The following is a 16,915-nucleotide window of genomic DNA, read 5'->3' on the forward strand; positions in this document are numbered from 1 at the left end:
CTCCATACAAACTTGGACAAAATGAGGGACTCACTCTGATCTGGTTCTTGAGCTGCTCAGCCTCCTGGCGTAGCTGATCCAGTTCACTCATTTTCTTCTGCTAATGGTGTGCTGTGCTCCGCCGCCTAGACTTGCTGATCTGAAGGAGACAAGAAATTAACATACACACCACTTAGTAATAATTCCATGTTTAGCAGCAATACCAAAACATAACATTAATTAAAACAATTAATGCTGGTGTAGCATGAAAGACCATGGGCAAAATGCAAAGGATATTTTATGCACTGTCTCTTATAGTGGATTTATGGACATGGATAGTTCGGAAAATTGTAGCTACGGATCAATTAAAAGTTTAAAATCCATCAGTGTGGCCAAAACAAGGAATCACAACAGCCCAACCCTTTCTAGACAACTCAAGATTTTTCCTTGCCAGCTTGAAACCTTTGTTACCTAGCAACAGGAAAAAGACAGCTACTTTAGTCATTAGTTAACTATTTAAAGAATGAGTTTGAATTGGTTTTTGCTCCCCTACTAAAATACCATCAAAACTTCTTAGGCACACTGGCCACGTCATAACCAATCCTCGAAAACTGAGGTGGAAAAAAAGTATTTTTTAAATGAACCACTACAAACCCTAGGTGCTCAGATGATGGGCACACTTTGGCAAAACTGAAAATGCTATGGTGCCCGTACTCTAAACTCTCCTCCAATGTCATCATTGTAATCCTGGGACACAGTTGATTCAGCTCCTACAGCCAAATCCGGTTAAGACAAAACCTGCTGATGATCCTAAAAGCAGTGGCTATCCCGCTGACCCCAATCCTCTGGCTGACGCTCGAAACATTTTCACTTTCCACAGCCAGAAGATGAGCTACACTTAAAAACAAACTAAAAGGTTGTGATTAAGAATTACCAACTCAAGTGTACAAGTTTGTGTTATATCACCTTGGACAATGATTGAAGACACAACACATGCTTTCCTGTGTAAAAATCATTAGCACATTGAGTCAGCAAATTAGTGGAAAAGGCTTTTATAAAAAGCTGTTCAATGACACTTCCAAACTTAGGCATGCTCTATAAATGTACAGTATTAAGTTTAAGTTTAAAAAAAAAAAGTATACCATTCATGATCTCTCCTCTCAAATTCCAATACTAATTACCCCAAGAATATTTTCTAACTACCTATCCCTATTCAGTATCACCCATCTGTTAGAGACTAACTCAGTTCCTATCTATACTGCAAATACATCTTACCTCTTTGTTCACTGGTTTTGACAAAGGTCCTTTGTCCTGGCGAGTGCTGACACCTTCTGAATGAACACCTTCAAGCGCCTGAGATCTCAGTAGCTACTCATCACCTGATTGGCCAGAACTGATAACTGGGTCTGCATCTATGCAAGGCGCTTTAACCCCTAATCTTGGAGATAAAATGTGTCATGGCAATATTAGTGACTAATTGTTGTCTTTCATGTAATAGGAGTACAGCAATTTAAGCTCAAAGGTTACAATAAGAACTTTCAGAAGGATCAACAGCAAATGGGCCCTAAAAATAAAGTATGTTACCGTGAACTTATGCCACAATGTTTACTGGGCCAAGAGATATTCGAGATATCAGCCTGATAAAGCTGAGGTTCATGCGATTCATGCACTGTAACATACACAGAACAACAAACACATCTGGTGTGACAATTTAGCAAAGTATGACAAACTTTACAGTCAAAGCAACCTACCACTGAAATGTAGTATTACTAGCTAAATAGTGTCCAAACATTACATTCCTGTCTTTTGTAAGTCCTAAAATTTCTTCGTAAATATTGTCATCTTTCAGAGTCAGTACATCCAATGCATCAACTTCATAAAAAGAACAATGCAGAACCACAGATCCTGCTCCCAAAATCCTATGCTCCTGATTCACAATTTTCCCATGGTCGAGGAATGATGGGGGTGGAGTCTGGCATGCTAAAGGTTGCCGACTGGTTCCACAAGCCTTGTGGCTCCAAGAATATGTGAACAGAATCCATTTAGCACCGGCTGTCCTGGACTTCAAGACAAAGCAGCTGGAGATACAACTGGTCTGCAGTTTGCATCCTTTTGTGATCTTTATGTATTGACTTAATGCATCAACATATCATACTGGGCTTGCACTAGGAGCTAGTATGACTAAGCCACTGCGGCTCAGTGTAAAAGAATTGAGCAAGCCACAAAAAGCCACTCTGTGTTCAAGACAGTGGCGCACGGGCGGACGACCAACGCTCGTCGCGGGGGGGCGGGGGGGGGTCCCCTGGGAAATTTTTTAGAAAATGGGGTTGTTTTCCTGCATTCTGAGGGTAAAATCTTCTGTTCAGTTTACCTACAAAAATACACTTAAGTCAACAGTTCAAGCTGAATTATCTTGATTTCTGTCCTACTTTATGCAGGTATGAATGTGAGATTCAACAATTGAAAACTTGCATTCACTATGTGAAGATAGTCATACAAAATATTACTCAATGTTTACTTGTTAAGTTTTACTTAGACTAGAACACATTTTAACTTTGACTTAGACAACACCATTGGTATGCTATAGTTTATTTTTTAATTCAATAACATGATTTTTCATTTCAATTTAAAAAGGCATGAAAAATATCAAGCAAGGTGAATACATATTTACATGTATCGCTGGTTATTCCTGCTGGTCATAGGGAACAAAAGTCTAAGACTACAAACAAGTATTGATAATATCTTTCATTTACCTTCTGATCAGTCTGTCACCACTCCTCCCCCCTCTCAGCATTCACCATTTGTTTATTAATGAGGACTTTAACACAAACTACTATAAAACACTGGATTCTTGTGATCGATCGTCCTCACCTCGTCGTACACCAATTCACGGGTTCAGCTTGTAAAAAACCAATATTTTTGTTTGTCATTGGGAGGAGGTCATGACCCGAGTGCATTACCCAGAACCAATTAATTCCAAAAGCATGCGCTTGATGGGTATACCTCTAATGTATTATTCGGGTTACTTCGTCCATTTCCTTTGGCATGCTTCGGCAAAATTCCGTCGGCATGCGGAAATAGCGGCGCTATTTTCACTAGCGCCGCTCGCTAGCGGAAGTATCAGCGCTAGTGCTGTTCGCTAGCGGAAATAGCGGTGCTCGCTAGCGGAAGTAGCACCGCGAGCGCCGCTAGCGAGCGAAAAAGTTGCAAGTTTTAGCCTTTTTTCCGTAAAAATAAGAACGCCACTGTGGCTACACAGTGCCAATCTGGAATTTACTTCGCCTATGGCGAAGTGGCGAATGGCTAGCGCAGGCCCAGTCATATGACCAACTTTAATACAATATTGGATGTGGACAATGTTTAAATAAAAGCTAGAATTCAACAGTCCACCTGAGATAGACTTGTTTTCGATTCTGCCACTTTGCTATGTTTGTACTGTAGCCACTCAGGCTTCCTTCTCACTTCAGTAGCTTAAAGGTTTAGCTTTTGGTAAACGTGAAGCAAAATGAAACATTCTTTGGTGAACTCAGGTCAGGTGATGAATCCTTGACAATTTATATTAATGAATTAGAAATTACTTGGCCTGTGTTTTAAAAAATAACCTGGTTTTTCCTAAGGCAAAATCTAAAATCAGGTCCATTTTTAAATCCATGCATTACAAATCAATTTTATCTGACAAAAACCATGAAACAAGATGATGCTCATTGTAGGCAAGAAGTACTAATATTAGGTGTGATTCAGAGGATTTTTTTTTTATCCTTTTGCTAATGGCGGGAGCATTGAAATCATTGCCAGCGCAACAGATAGTCGATTTTGCTGCCTTCTCTTTTCTGGCATCTATTTTTAGAGAGGTGGTGGCGGAGGAGGAGAAAGAGGAGGAGGGAAGCAGACTCCACATTTTCCAGCCACTCCTATCAACACCGACATCTCGAGCACAACACAGTGACAAGGAGAGAGGAAGTGAAATTTGACTCCCCACACAAACATACACTTCACTGGTATTTCTCTCTACTATATGGCAATGATAACACAGGCGCAATTCATTTCCACAATACACATTCCATCTTGATGATCAGAACACATTTACTATGAACGTGGAAACAATTTTGAAACAATTGTTAAAAAATGTTTAAACAAGAACATCTTATTTGTCAGCAATAAAATTTTGAGGTTGTTGACCTTATTCGATGACACTCTTTAGACTGTTGCTTAGACTCTAACTCTTTTTATTAAAGTTAAAATCTGTAAGTAAAACCTTTGAACACATTGTTCAATATTTCTGAGACAATAACAACCTCACTGGCATATGACATGCCCCATGGCATCACTTGATATTTATTCTACTAAAAAATTTCATTTATAAGAATGATAACAACTAAAGGGCAAAGAAACTGATGACATGTTTAATCACTTACATTTGAAAAACAAAAGACTGAATTACAGTAGACAAAAAGCTCCAACATGATGACATACGGAGTGCGGCAGACATTGAAATGTTCTGGTGCACAAGAGGATAGAGGCAAAAGAGGCAAGCTGGAGGATAGAGTGAGATTAAACTAATGAGAGTGAACAAGCAGAGGACAATTGGGAGGGGAGCTGCTAATTAACCCCTTTGTGAAGGCGAGCAAGGATTAGCAAGCTCCCCAGCATTTTACACTGAGCAGAGGAGGCCTAAATGTACTTTGGTCTTCCCAAAGTATACCTTTAATGTTTTAAGCCAAATTTATTATACGTATGCATTGTAAGCATACACACACACACAAACACATATACAGTGGTCCCTTACTAATCGTGGGAGTAACGTTATAAAAATAACCTGCAATAGGTGAAATACGCAAAGTAGTCAGCTTTATTTTTACAATGATTACAAATATTGAAGGCTGTAAAACCCCTCACTACACACTCTATACACTTTCTCAGACAGGCATTACCATTCTCACACTTTTCACATTTTTTGTTTAAACACAGGAGAACACAGAACAGAATGCAGAACACAATACACTAAAAAACGTGCAAAATTGCACAACAAAAATCCATAAAAATGCAAGGCCATAAAAGGTGAACCACATTATAGTGAGGGACCACTGTACACACACGCACAGATGGAGGTTATTTAATTTTTCTCCTTTATTACACTGTTGTTTTAGCCCTCCCACATTGCGCGCCCTCGTTCCTCGCGGATAATGTGTTCCAGGAACCACACGCGATAGAGCGACGAATAATATTCTGTTATTTACGGTATTTTAAACATTTATGAACCCTCCCCATACTGATATTAAAACACCTATCTGTATTACCTTTTCCCACACTCTTATTGACCATTTAAAGCACTTTTGTGTCTCACGGAATTCGCGTACAGTATCATCTAACTGCCTACCAAAAATCCACAATGAGGTGAAGTCGTGAGTGTTCATGCATGAATGTGCACTGTATTTTTAGGTTAGTTTGAAAATATGTTGTCAACTACACTTACTGAAAATTTCACACTGAAAGTTACTTAATGACACCTCCCACAAGAGCAGGTCCCCAATGACACTTGGCTAGAGTGACGAAAAACTACCTTTAAGAATCTACCTTAACAGCCAGAAACCTCAAAGTAGGCTATTTACCATGACTGTCTAGGGTGAGACTAATAGAACCCCCCCCCCTCAAATTGATGCAGACCAACTGCAAAAACAGTTGTACTACTACTATGAAGAAAATCAACATTCAAACAATACCAAGGCAGTAGGTCCATCTATGGTACATGTTTTTATTATCCAAAATAAAAAGCTAAACCAATAGAGTATCTTTCCTTGACTGGGCCTTCTGTTAAATCAAACCAAAATACTGGTACATTTCAAAGGGTGGGGCAGGACAGAAAACACCAAGTACATTGGTTGTTGAAGTGGCGGTCTTACATCCTGAGGCAAGCTGCATAGAATATAATCATCTACTGCAGGATTTTCAACCATTGTGCTTCATTTACTTATTTCCCTGTGGTGAACCAATAGGTTCAAGTAAATGTTCCTGAAGGTGGGCTAAAGTTGATAGGCTGGGCTTGCGCTGGCCATTCGTCACTTCGCCATAGCCGAAGTAAATTCCAGATTGGCTACAAGGTTTTTAGACTATGTAGCCACAGTGGCGTTATTATTTTTACGGAAAAAAGGCTAAAACTTAGAACTTTGTCACTTGCTAGCAGTGCTTGCTATTTCCGCTAGCGAGCGGCGCTAGCGCCGCTATTTCCGCTAGCAACGCTATTACCGAATGCCGACGGAAATAGCAGAACTGACTGATTAGGTCATGACCTCTCGTCCAATGAAAAACAAAATATTGTTTTTTTACAAGCTGAACCCGCGAATTTGTGTACAATAAGGCAAGGACGATCGATCAAAAGAACCCAGTGTTTTATAGTAAGTCCTCATTAATAAACAAATGGGGAATGCTGATAGGGGGTAGGAGTGGTGACAGACTGATCAGAAGGTAAATGAAAGATTATCAATACTTGTTTGTAATCATAGACTTTTGATCTCTATGACCGGCAGGAATAACCAGCGATACATGTAAATATGTATTCACCTCACTTGCTATTTTTCATGCCTTTTTAAATTTAAATGAAAAATCATGTTGTTGAATTAAATTAAATAAACTATGGCATACCAATGGTGTTGGTGGTGGTCAAAGTTAAAATGTCTTCTAGTCTAAGTAAAACTTACAAGTAAACATTGAGTAATATTTTGTATGACTGCATCTTCACATAGTGATCGCAAGTTTTCAATTGTTGAATCTCACATTCATACCTGCATAAAGTAGGACAGAAATAAAGATAGCTAAGCATGAACTGTTGACTTCATGTATTCTTGTAGGTAAACTGAACAAAGATTTTGTCCTCAGAATGCAGGAAAACAACCCCATTTTCTAAAACATTTCCCAGGGGAGGCTCCCCGGACTCCCCCCCACGCCCCCCGCAACGAGCGTTGGTCGTCCGCGCACTGCGCCACTGTCTTGGACACAGAATGTGGCTTGCTCAATTCTTTTACACTGAGCCACAGTGGCTTAGTCATACTAGCTCCAAGTGCAAGCCCAGATATGCTAAATCATTTAGACCTCCCCACTTTGGCACCAGCTGCCCCACACATTCATTTCTGAGGGCTACATTGCATCTTATCCTTCTCTTGGACTTTACGTTGTGGTTTATTTAATGCTCCACAAAATGCTAAGTGTGTGTTGTATATGGTAAAGCAGGATAAAGACATGACCAGTTAGTATCTGGCTGTGACAGTGCCTCAGCGACTGATCCACAGTATCATCCTTCACTTCATAAAAGTATATTGGGTCTGTTCAGGTAGTTTTATATATAGTACATACAGTATGTGTGTATCATGTTTTTGTCTTTTCTTTGTAAAAACATTTTGCAGATGTAGCAATAGCACATTCACTTTACAAATACACGGCATGTGGTTTCTGCGACTACCATTGCTCTTGCTAGTGTGATCCAGGTTATGAAATCAGATACATTACAGGATCAAGCCCCACTGGACATCCTAGCAGTCCGACTTCGGCTCAGTCAAATATAAGGATCAATTCCGAAAGTGTGGATGTTAAGGACGAGGCTCAGTTTGTAGTGCTGAACCCAGGAGAGTTGAATAATTAGGCAGGAATGCTGGTCAACTAATAATTAGGCGTAGTGATTGCAAGTTGCTGGGTATGTCAAACCACATTACCTATCATTTTCCTCAATTAAGAGTGCACTACAATACTGTAATGTAAATGTCTTCAGTGTTTTTTCAGGACTGTGAGAAAGGGCAACATACAGTATATTCAAAGTATGAAATATAGTTCTGAATTAACAACATACATATACTCTGCACTCATAAGAATATAATTAACTGGTGGGTGATTCAATCCACCTGAAACAAAAAAAAAATTGTACACATTATCACATTTAATATGAGACCAGCCCAGGACCAGGCAATATAAATACAAAGGTTTAAGTAAATAATTTGTGTTTATGTTGTATCAATGGAGTTGACATTTTTTATCTGTAATTTTCTATATTGTCTCATGATAGCAGCCTGTCACTCAATCTACTCAATATCACAGCATCAATATTACTAAGTTTTGTGTTTTTAATATTGGATATGTCTTTTGAAAAGTGATTTTTGCCTCATCTGCACTGACTGCAGTGCGAGGAACTGAGGGAGCTTGTACAGCTGTAATCTTATTGTAGTGAATACAGCAATCCTTTGTGACTCATGGTTAATTCGTTCCTTGACCACCCACAAAAAACAAAATTCCACGATATAGCGACAAACTATTTTATTATTTACAGAAATTTATATGTTTCTGAACCCTCCTCATACTGATATTAAACCAACTTATATCTGTATTACCTTTTCCCACACTATTATATACCGTTCAAAGCACATTTGTTTTAATGAAACGTGTTTATCTATTATACGGAAATGCACTGCGTTCTCGGAACACAGCGCACACACAGATGCTGTCAGCAAATAGAATGTGCGTACAGTATCACATGACTACCTACTAAAAATCAGCGATGTAGTGAAGCCATGCATCTTGAAGCATGAATAAGAAAGGGATTACTGTACTTTTAAATTCTGTTATTTGAACAATATCTGCACTGTTCTTTTGTTTCATCGATGCCTTTCTCACACATCATACAAAACAAGTGTTTGCAGCAAATATCACAAATGTGCTCAGTTATATGGCCTTCGCTTTATATGCACTTTCTTTAATTTAAACAACTAAGATTTCTTCTGAAAATGCAGGTAGAGTTTAAGTATAGAGTTGTACTTATGGTCCCAGGCATATGAAACAAAACAATTCTTATATATAGTATCCATGGTGTGAATATGCAAACAAAAGCTACCAGATCACACTCTACCATTATCAACCCTCAAAAAGGGGTTACAAAATGGTCATTTTAATTTAAATGCTTACAAATAGAGGGCTTTGGCTTGGTTAAGACAAATGAAAGTCAGATGGCTTTTTAAGTACATTCAGGTTTTGGCTCAACTGGAATGGCTTTTAGAAAAGCACTTTGTCTGGATAAAAGCCACCTAATTCCTTTCTTCATCCACCCATCTCCAGAAAACCCTTTGCAATATTTAAAAGCATTCTCCCACCCCTTTGATCTCTCAATGTGACTTAGACTAACTTTATAATCCATTCAACCTCTCTAGTTAAACAGGACAGCCAAATGTATAACTACTAAACCAGCAAAAGCAGTCACAAAGGTAGACATGTAAACTGGTTTTACTAATTTACTACAAACATATTTTAAGGTAAATGTTCACTGTGAAGCTTTATGATGTTGAAAAGTTCATTGATCGTTTATTTACATGTACTAAAATAAAAAGACAATCTGAAATAACATGACTTAAATATTCCTAATATAACAATTGAGTTAGATCAGTTTTGTTTTTCTATGTATGTAGAATACATCAGCAAAACCATATTTTAAGTGCACAAGTCTCCTTATTTTGTCTGATTGGTGGGCAAGGGTCCTCTTAAGTGCTGCTGTGAAGTGATGCAGGGCAATGTAGCTGAAACACAAGCAGGTCACAAAAGAGATGAAAACTAGCCCTCTGGCTATTTCTGGCTTTTTTAACCACGTGTAATCATGTGATTTATGAAATTGTATTGTCCCCTTTCAAATAAACTAAACATAAACATAAGAGGAAGGAACAGGGGGGGTTATAATGCAGGAAAAGAAGACAGAAGGGATTGCTCCAGGGCACTTCTTAAAAGCACCATGCAATGTCATTCACTATGTTATTCTCCCCAGCAAACACACACTTTATAGGCTGGTATTTTTCTTTTGAATGTGTACTCTCTCTGTCATCTATTGATTTCAGTGAGAGCAACGATGTACATTCAATAGATTTTTTTAGTATTCGAACCTACTACTCAACTGAGTACTCTTAAAAAACTGATAAATTACAGCCTTAAGACTAGAGAGTTCGAGGTTGAAAAGTTCCATTTCTAAAAAATACTGATAAAAGTAGCACAAAAATACCGTAAACTGAATGCAACACTAAAGTACCTACACTCAACCATGATAGATTTTATGCTTGTGGCGAAGGAAAGAACGAACACAATTTCTAACAAGGCAGTCAAAGACTGCAACATCCTGCGACGTACCCTGACCTACTTTCAGGGTAGGTCAGGGTACCCTGAAAGTAGTACCTGACTAGTGCATACAGCAGACTAGTGCATTTGGAGAAGGGCAGTGTGATTAAGACCATAGATCAAAGCTAGTTCATAGCACTAGCTTTGATCTAGGGTCTTACGCTGGCCTTCTCCCTCGTCTTTCTATCCTATCCGATTCCTGAGTGTACAAAAGTTTAAATATGACTGTGACCTACTTTTCTCAAGGTGAAGGTCATCATCTCATTTTTATCCCCCTTGCTGCTCGAGTAATGTGTTTTTTATTTTATCTTTCTATCTGCAATGGTTGCAAAGATATTTGTTGGCCGAATGAACGAACAAACAAACACACAAACACTGACAATCGCAATACATCACCGCTCTGAAGCGGGATGTATTAAACTGATTATAGGAAAAGCCTGAGAGGCTGCTGGACAGTGAGTGTATTGATAAGTGTTTTGTAGATGACTGACAGTTCTCCAAATAACTAGCAAGTAATGAGCAAAGGTTTGAAAACGGTCTTCAAATTAATTTCTGTACTGTCTGAGGAGTAAATGGATTTTAAAATCTTATGGGGCTCACAAAGAATGGTTGAACTGCCGTGGGCTGCATAACCCATTTTGCTCCATTAAAAGTGGAGCAGAATCCTGGGGCTACAAAGGAGTGTGCATAAGATGACACACTTTATGTTCCACTCAAGTTTAGGGATACAGTTTATTGAATAAAACATTATGGTACAGCACATTTCTTATCTGAAAAGGCTACCTGTTACACCTATGCACTGAATAGTCTGAGTAAATGTGATGCTTTAAAAATGGTGAATACACTTCAATGCTAGTATACCAAAAAACACCATTCCATTGTTTATCTGGTGTTGTTTCACTCTACTCTTACCTAATTAGGAGTGTTTTTTTTTTTTTTAATTTTTATGCCTAATTTATGATTTTCTATTTGTATATTCTTGATGGGTTATTTATTACTCTTTCCATTTGATGTTGGTACTACTTTCTATGTGCTTTTGCTTTCTGTGTGCTTTGTGTACTCACTGTGCTGTGTGACGGAGATGTTAATTTCCCTGACGGAACCTCCTTAAGGGATCAATAGAGTTATACTCTACAAGTTGGATTTTAAGGAACCAGGCTTCAGGTTGCGCTTCAGGTTGATTGGCCGTTCCAAATTGCCCATAGGAATGAGTGTGTGTGCATGGTTGTATGTCTTTGTATGTGACCCCACTGGCGTCGTGCCCAGAGTGTCCCCCGCCTCACGCCCTATGCCGCCGAGATAGGCTCTGGCTCCCCGTGACCCGCAGCGGCGGATGCAGCGGTGGTAGTCTGAAGATGACTGACTGGTACCTCTACTTACGAATGTCTCTACATACGAAATTTTCTACTTACGAAATGCCTCAACAGGAAAATATTGCCTCTAGTTACGAAAGAAATTTCGAGTTACGAAAGCTATAAAATATAGTATGGTCTGGTACTCGCAGCTCCCACAGGTTCATGAACGCAACATTCAAATAGCTGCTCTCCATTACCTAGCATCCTGGCATCCCATTGGCTAAATTTCTTCCAGAACCAATTAATTCCGTAAGTAAAGGTACCACCGTACTTTATTTGCATTGATGGTCGACCCTGTGAGCACTATAAGACAATTTATAAGAAGTGGTGCTTTGTTTTCTGGACATCTTGTAGACCTGTACGCTTTCTGAAGTTACTATTACACATGGAGTGCCGTAACACAAGAACATGTGGTTTGTTGGCCTAATGGGATATCATGTCAGCATTATTAGTTTCAAGCTATCAGTTTCAAAGTGTGAATGTTGGTGACAACTTCCTCGGGAGAGATGCTCATACTGAATTGTATGTGTGATAACTGGCAGCACAGTCATTCCAGTATGACATAGGTCTACTTTTGCTCCTCTCAAACCAACTGTCATCTCCACTCACAATGTGTACACGTTGACTTCAAAGGTGTTCCTTTGGTTGGCTGCCGAGTTCTGTGTTGTGACGTACATTTGTCAAATGGGTGCTGGGTTTCCCTTATCTGTAGCTCATTGCTGTATTGGACTATATACAATCTTGCATTAGTGACCTCTGATAATCCCAACCAGTCAAATGCAGAAGCCTTGTGTGAAAGGTAAAATGTCCTCAGACCCTAAACAGAAGTACAGCTGCTTTAGATTCAATACAGTATTTTCTGCACTATAAGGCACACCTAAAAGCCTAGACTTTTCTCATAGACCTGCAGTGCACCTTATAATCCGATGCGCCTTATATATGGATTAATATTAATATTGGTTAAAAACAAGATCGCTGAAAATAAGCCGCCAGTCTGGCTGGCAATCATCCCGCACTACGTCACCAGGGGGCACCATCGCAAGGTACTCTGGGTTCTGGGTAGACCATGCCCTGTAACAACTGTAGTCAAGGAGTGTCACCCAAATCCCAGCTCTCACTGAACTGCTGTCTGACAGCAGAGCAGCCTGCGGAGAGCACCGGTGTCTGGCTACGATTACGTGGCAAAACAGGGAATTTTCAACAATTCTATTAATCAAGTTTGACTGACTGACTTATCCTGGACTTGCGCTAGCCATTCCCCACTTCGCCATGGGCGAAGTAAATTTCAGATTGGCTACAAGGTTTTTAGACTGTGTAGCCACATAGGCGTTCTTATTTTTACGGAAAAAAGGCTAAAGCTTACAACTTTTTCGCTGGCGAGCGAAAAAGTTGATATAATACAGATATAAGGTGGTTTTTAATATCAGTAGGCTATTTCCGCTAGCAAGCGGCGCCTGCGCCGCTACTTCCGCTAGCAAGCGCCACTACTTCCACTAGCGAATGGCACTCGCTATTTCCGTTAGGCTATTTCCACCAGCGGGCGGCGCCAGTGTCGCTACTTCCGCTAGCGAGCGCCGCTACTTCCGCTAGCCGACGGAATTTAGCCGAAGCATGCAGACGGAAATAGCCGAAGTGACCTGAACGCTCTCGATCATTAAATATGCACTCAGGTCATGACCTCCTCTCGTCCAGTGAAAAACAAAATAGTTTTTTTACAAGCTGAACCCGGGAATTGGTGTAAGACAAGCGGAGGATGATCGATCAAAAGAATCCAGTGTTTCATAGTAGAGTTTGTGTTAAAGTCCTCATTATTAAACAAATGGGGAATGCTGAGAGGGGGGAGGAGTGGAGACAGACCGATCAGAAGGTAAATGAAAGATATTATCAATACTTGTTTGTAGTCTTAGACTGTGTTCCCTATGACTGGCAGGAATAACCAGCGATGCATGTAAATATGTATACACCTCGCTTGATATTTTTGATGCCTTTTTAAATTGAAATGAAAAATCATGTTATTGAATTAAAAAAATAAAAATAAAATAAACTACGGCATATCAATGGTGTTCGTGGTGGTCAGTTGAAATGTCCTCTAGTCTAAGTAAAACTTACAAGTTAACATTGAGTAATATTTTGTATGACTGTATCTTCACATAGTGAATGGAAGTTTTCAATTGTTGAATATCACATTCATACCTGCATAAAGTAGGACAGAAATAAAGATTGTTCAGCTTGAACTGTTGACTTTAGTGTATTTTTGTAGGTAAACTATCACATTCATACCTGCATAAAGTAGGACAGAAATAAAGATTGTTCAGCTTGAACTGTTGACTTTAGTGTATTTTTGTAGGTAAACTGAACAGATTTTGCCCTCAGAATGCAGGAAAACCCCATTTTCTAAAAAATTCCCGGAGGAGGCCCCCCGGACCCCCCCATGGCGAGCGTTGGTCGTCCGCCCATGCGCAAATGTCTTGGACACGGAGTGTGGCTTTTTGTGGCTTGCTCAATTCTTTCACACTGAGCCACAGTGGCTTAGTCATACTAGCTCCTAGTGCAAGCCCAGCTTATCTCAGTATTTCCCAACCACTGTGGTGCAGGAAATAACCCACTTTAAACTTAATTGGTCTAAAAAATGCCATTACCGAGTGTCAGTGCTGTAATGTGGTATCTAGTGACCGTCCATTCTGTTAGTCTGTGGAAACACAGGGAGAAACTGGCATAAAGTTGAATGAACCTCAAAACTGAACTTCCAGCTTTTTCTGAAATTTCATGATCTGAGTCACTGCTAAACAAAGGTGCCTTGTGTGCTGCAATTGATTTGCAAATGTAGTTGATACCTGAAACAACACGTTAGGGGGGGGGGCATTTAGGCTTGTGTATTGTGTCTTGCAGCGACGTGCAGTGAGATTCACAGTGGTGATACACCAACGTTAAAGTCAGTTCTATGAGTACAGCAGTGTCGCATTTACAGTAAACAAGCAGCCTGACATTGAAAACTGGTTAAAAAATTGTTAAAGACACACAGTAGCAAATAGCTGCACCTCACCTCAGACTGGACTGCCGATCGATTGAAACAACATTTAATTAATAAATTAAGATAGATAGATATATACTTTAATGATCCCAAGGGAAATTCAGGCCGAACATCGGAGCTTAAATATGTGCTCCGAAATAATCCGCCCTATTCGAAATGAGTGGTCCACTCGTAATGAATTTAACCAGTTTTTAATGTCAGGTTTTTTAATATGGTGTATTTTGCCAGGCGTATTTGCCAGAGTGGCAAATACGCCACTTTCTTTCCAAGATGGCAAAGTGATAAAGTGATCAGGTTTCCTTGATGAGGCTCAGAATGGCCTCATTGACATAACATTAGGGACTATTAACAGTTGATTAAAGATACTCACAGTCATGAATGCTCTATCTAGTGGACGGATGGCGCAACTACAACCACTAAATTTTTTAATCTATTGAATTTTTATTATATGCGCCTTATATTCTGGTGCGTCTTGTATATGAAATAATAAACTATTAAAGGTGCGCCTTATAATACAGTGCGCCTTAAAGTACAGAAAATACTGTAGTATGCCAAACAATCAATACTGCTAGCCTCTGTGGACTTCTTATAAGACCCAATGTCACCCTCAGCAGTCAATGAAAATGAGTGCATTCAGTCAAATGTGTGTCAGATACAAGGCGGCCTGATCACCATCTGCAAATCATCAGCTAAGGCCCCGTCTTCGAAAACGCACTGCCGCGTTTAGGTGTGGACGGAGATTTTTTTGAAAACGATGTCGTGTGGACGCTAATCATTTTCGATGCATTTTTAAAAAGTTGCGTTTTTTAAAAAAATCCGTCATCGTGTGGACAGGGCCTAAGATACACACTGAAAATAGACAAACGGTGCTAGGCTTGTGCTAGCCATTCGCCATGTTGCCATAGGCGTGTAAATTCCAGACTGGCTACAAGGTTTTGTAGCCACAGTGGTGTTCTTATTTTTATGAAAAGGCTAGAACTTACAACTTTTTTGGACTCGCGAAAATCCCCGAGCGATAAACTTTTTCTCTCGCTAGTGTGGAACTGTACATTTAGAGACATTTCTTTAAGAGTAGATCCCAATTTGTAAACATTTTTTATTTATCTTTCGGACATACCCACTTATTTGTGCAATTTCCTCCGGGATTAATAAAGTATATATCTATCCATCTATCTATATTTGAATAAGCTCACTTGAAAGTCTCACGCTGTCAGCAACTCCACCCACTACCTGTAAATCAAGCGTCCAAACAATCACGTCACATCTGCCAAAGGGAATCATGTAAACAATATGGCATAAGGCATCTGCTATGTTAGGAGAAGAAATAATAATACATGGACTTCCCAGTTAACACAATTTTCACGTTTTTCAGCAGAGTCCAAACAGCAGGAACTACACAGAAAACAGCAACAAATTCTGAGTGAAACTAGCTGGCTAGCACGAACAGTCTGTCCAGCTATGGTTTCCGTTTGGAATGGGACAATTAACGTATCCAAAACACTCCTCATGGATCTGACAAAAACTGTCTTTAAGCAACTACATACAATTTTGTTCATGTAGTCAGCTAACAGAACTATCACCACTTCTAAAATTTCTTTTCCACTTGCTCTTTTGACAGGTGCCTTTTCCTTTAACGTTAGCTCCTTTCCCAATCTCACGATTAGCTTTCTTTCTCCAGTTAGCCTGCTAACATTCATCTATAGCTTCGCAATGCCCGCCCAGCGCAATCCATGATTTGCCAACACAAAGTTGTTATGTCACCAAGTTGATTTTTGACTACATTGGGTACGCTTGGTTTATAATACCAATACATTTTGTTTTCATGTTTGGTATGAAGTCTGATATTGTTTTATCGTGGAATTTCCACGGGTTCCCGCAGACTTCACACCTTCATCACATTTGCAACATCAACAAAACATCCGAAAAATAAAAGGCTGACGAGTGGAAGGCAATAGGCTTGTGAAATTCCCTTCCCCGGGAATCAACAAACATCTCTCATTACAATATGTTGTCAACCAATTCAGACATTAAATGTGTTCAACCAGTTCACATATTGAATTTCGACAGACATCCTTATCCACTTCCAGATATTAGCCTTTGTCCCAGATATAATCCCAATTACAAAATAGAATTATGATAATTGAAAAACAAGATTATTATATATCTTCTCCTAACAGCAAAGTGACACTAAGGGAGGAGATCAGATGCAACTAAATCATCATTTAGTATGTCCCTTCCTGACAGAATCTGGTGTCAGACAGGCTGGACCATGGCATGTTATGGCTTAACTTCAGGACACCACCAAGGTACTATTGCTTCCTTTTGAAACGATTACTAAGTTGTCTGTGCTGGCTTACTGTGACAAACTCTCCAGACTCACTCCACTGCTCATCGGCAGGTGGACAGTATATAGGCA

The 16,915-nt window shown here is 39.6% G+C and overlaps 1 protein-coding gene across 4 annotated transcripts in view; it reads right to left on the bottom strand.

Annotated features, from left to right (window-relative positions):
- Positions 1-16,915, bottom strand: part of LOC137605655 (guanine nucleotide-binding protein G(I)/G(S)/G(T) subunit beta-1) — a 45,736-nt gene that overhangs the window by 10,416 nt on the left and 18,405 nt on the right. The window contains exons 1-2 of one of the 4 annotated variants that reach the window (XM_068330321.1): positions 1,255-1,408; positions 35-139 (exon numbers count right to left, since the gene is read on the bottom strand). In XM_068330321.1, coding sequence (XP_068186422.1) covers positions 35-91 — 57 coding nt within the window. In that variant the 5' untranslated portion in view covers positions 92-139; positions 1,255-1,408. Of the gene's footprint in view, positions 1-34; positions 140-540; positions 563-633; positions 654-1,254; positions 1,409-16,915 lie in introns of those variants that run through there. The other 3 variants (XM_068330337.1, XM_068330328.1, XM_068330312.1) reach the window with 3 other exon arrangements.

This window comes from Antennarius striatus, chromosome 2 (genome assembly GCF_040054535.1).
Source record: "Antennarius striatus isolate MH-2024 chromosome 2, ASM4005453v1, whole genome shotgun sequence".
In the NCBI taxonomy this organism is placed as follows: Eukaryota; Metazoa; Chordata; class Actinopteri; order Lophiiformes; family Antennariidae; genus Antennarius; species Antennarius striatus.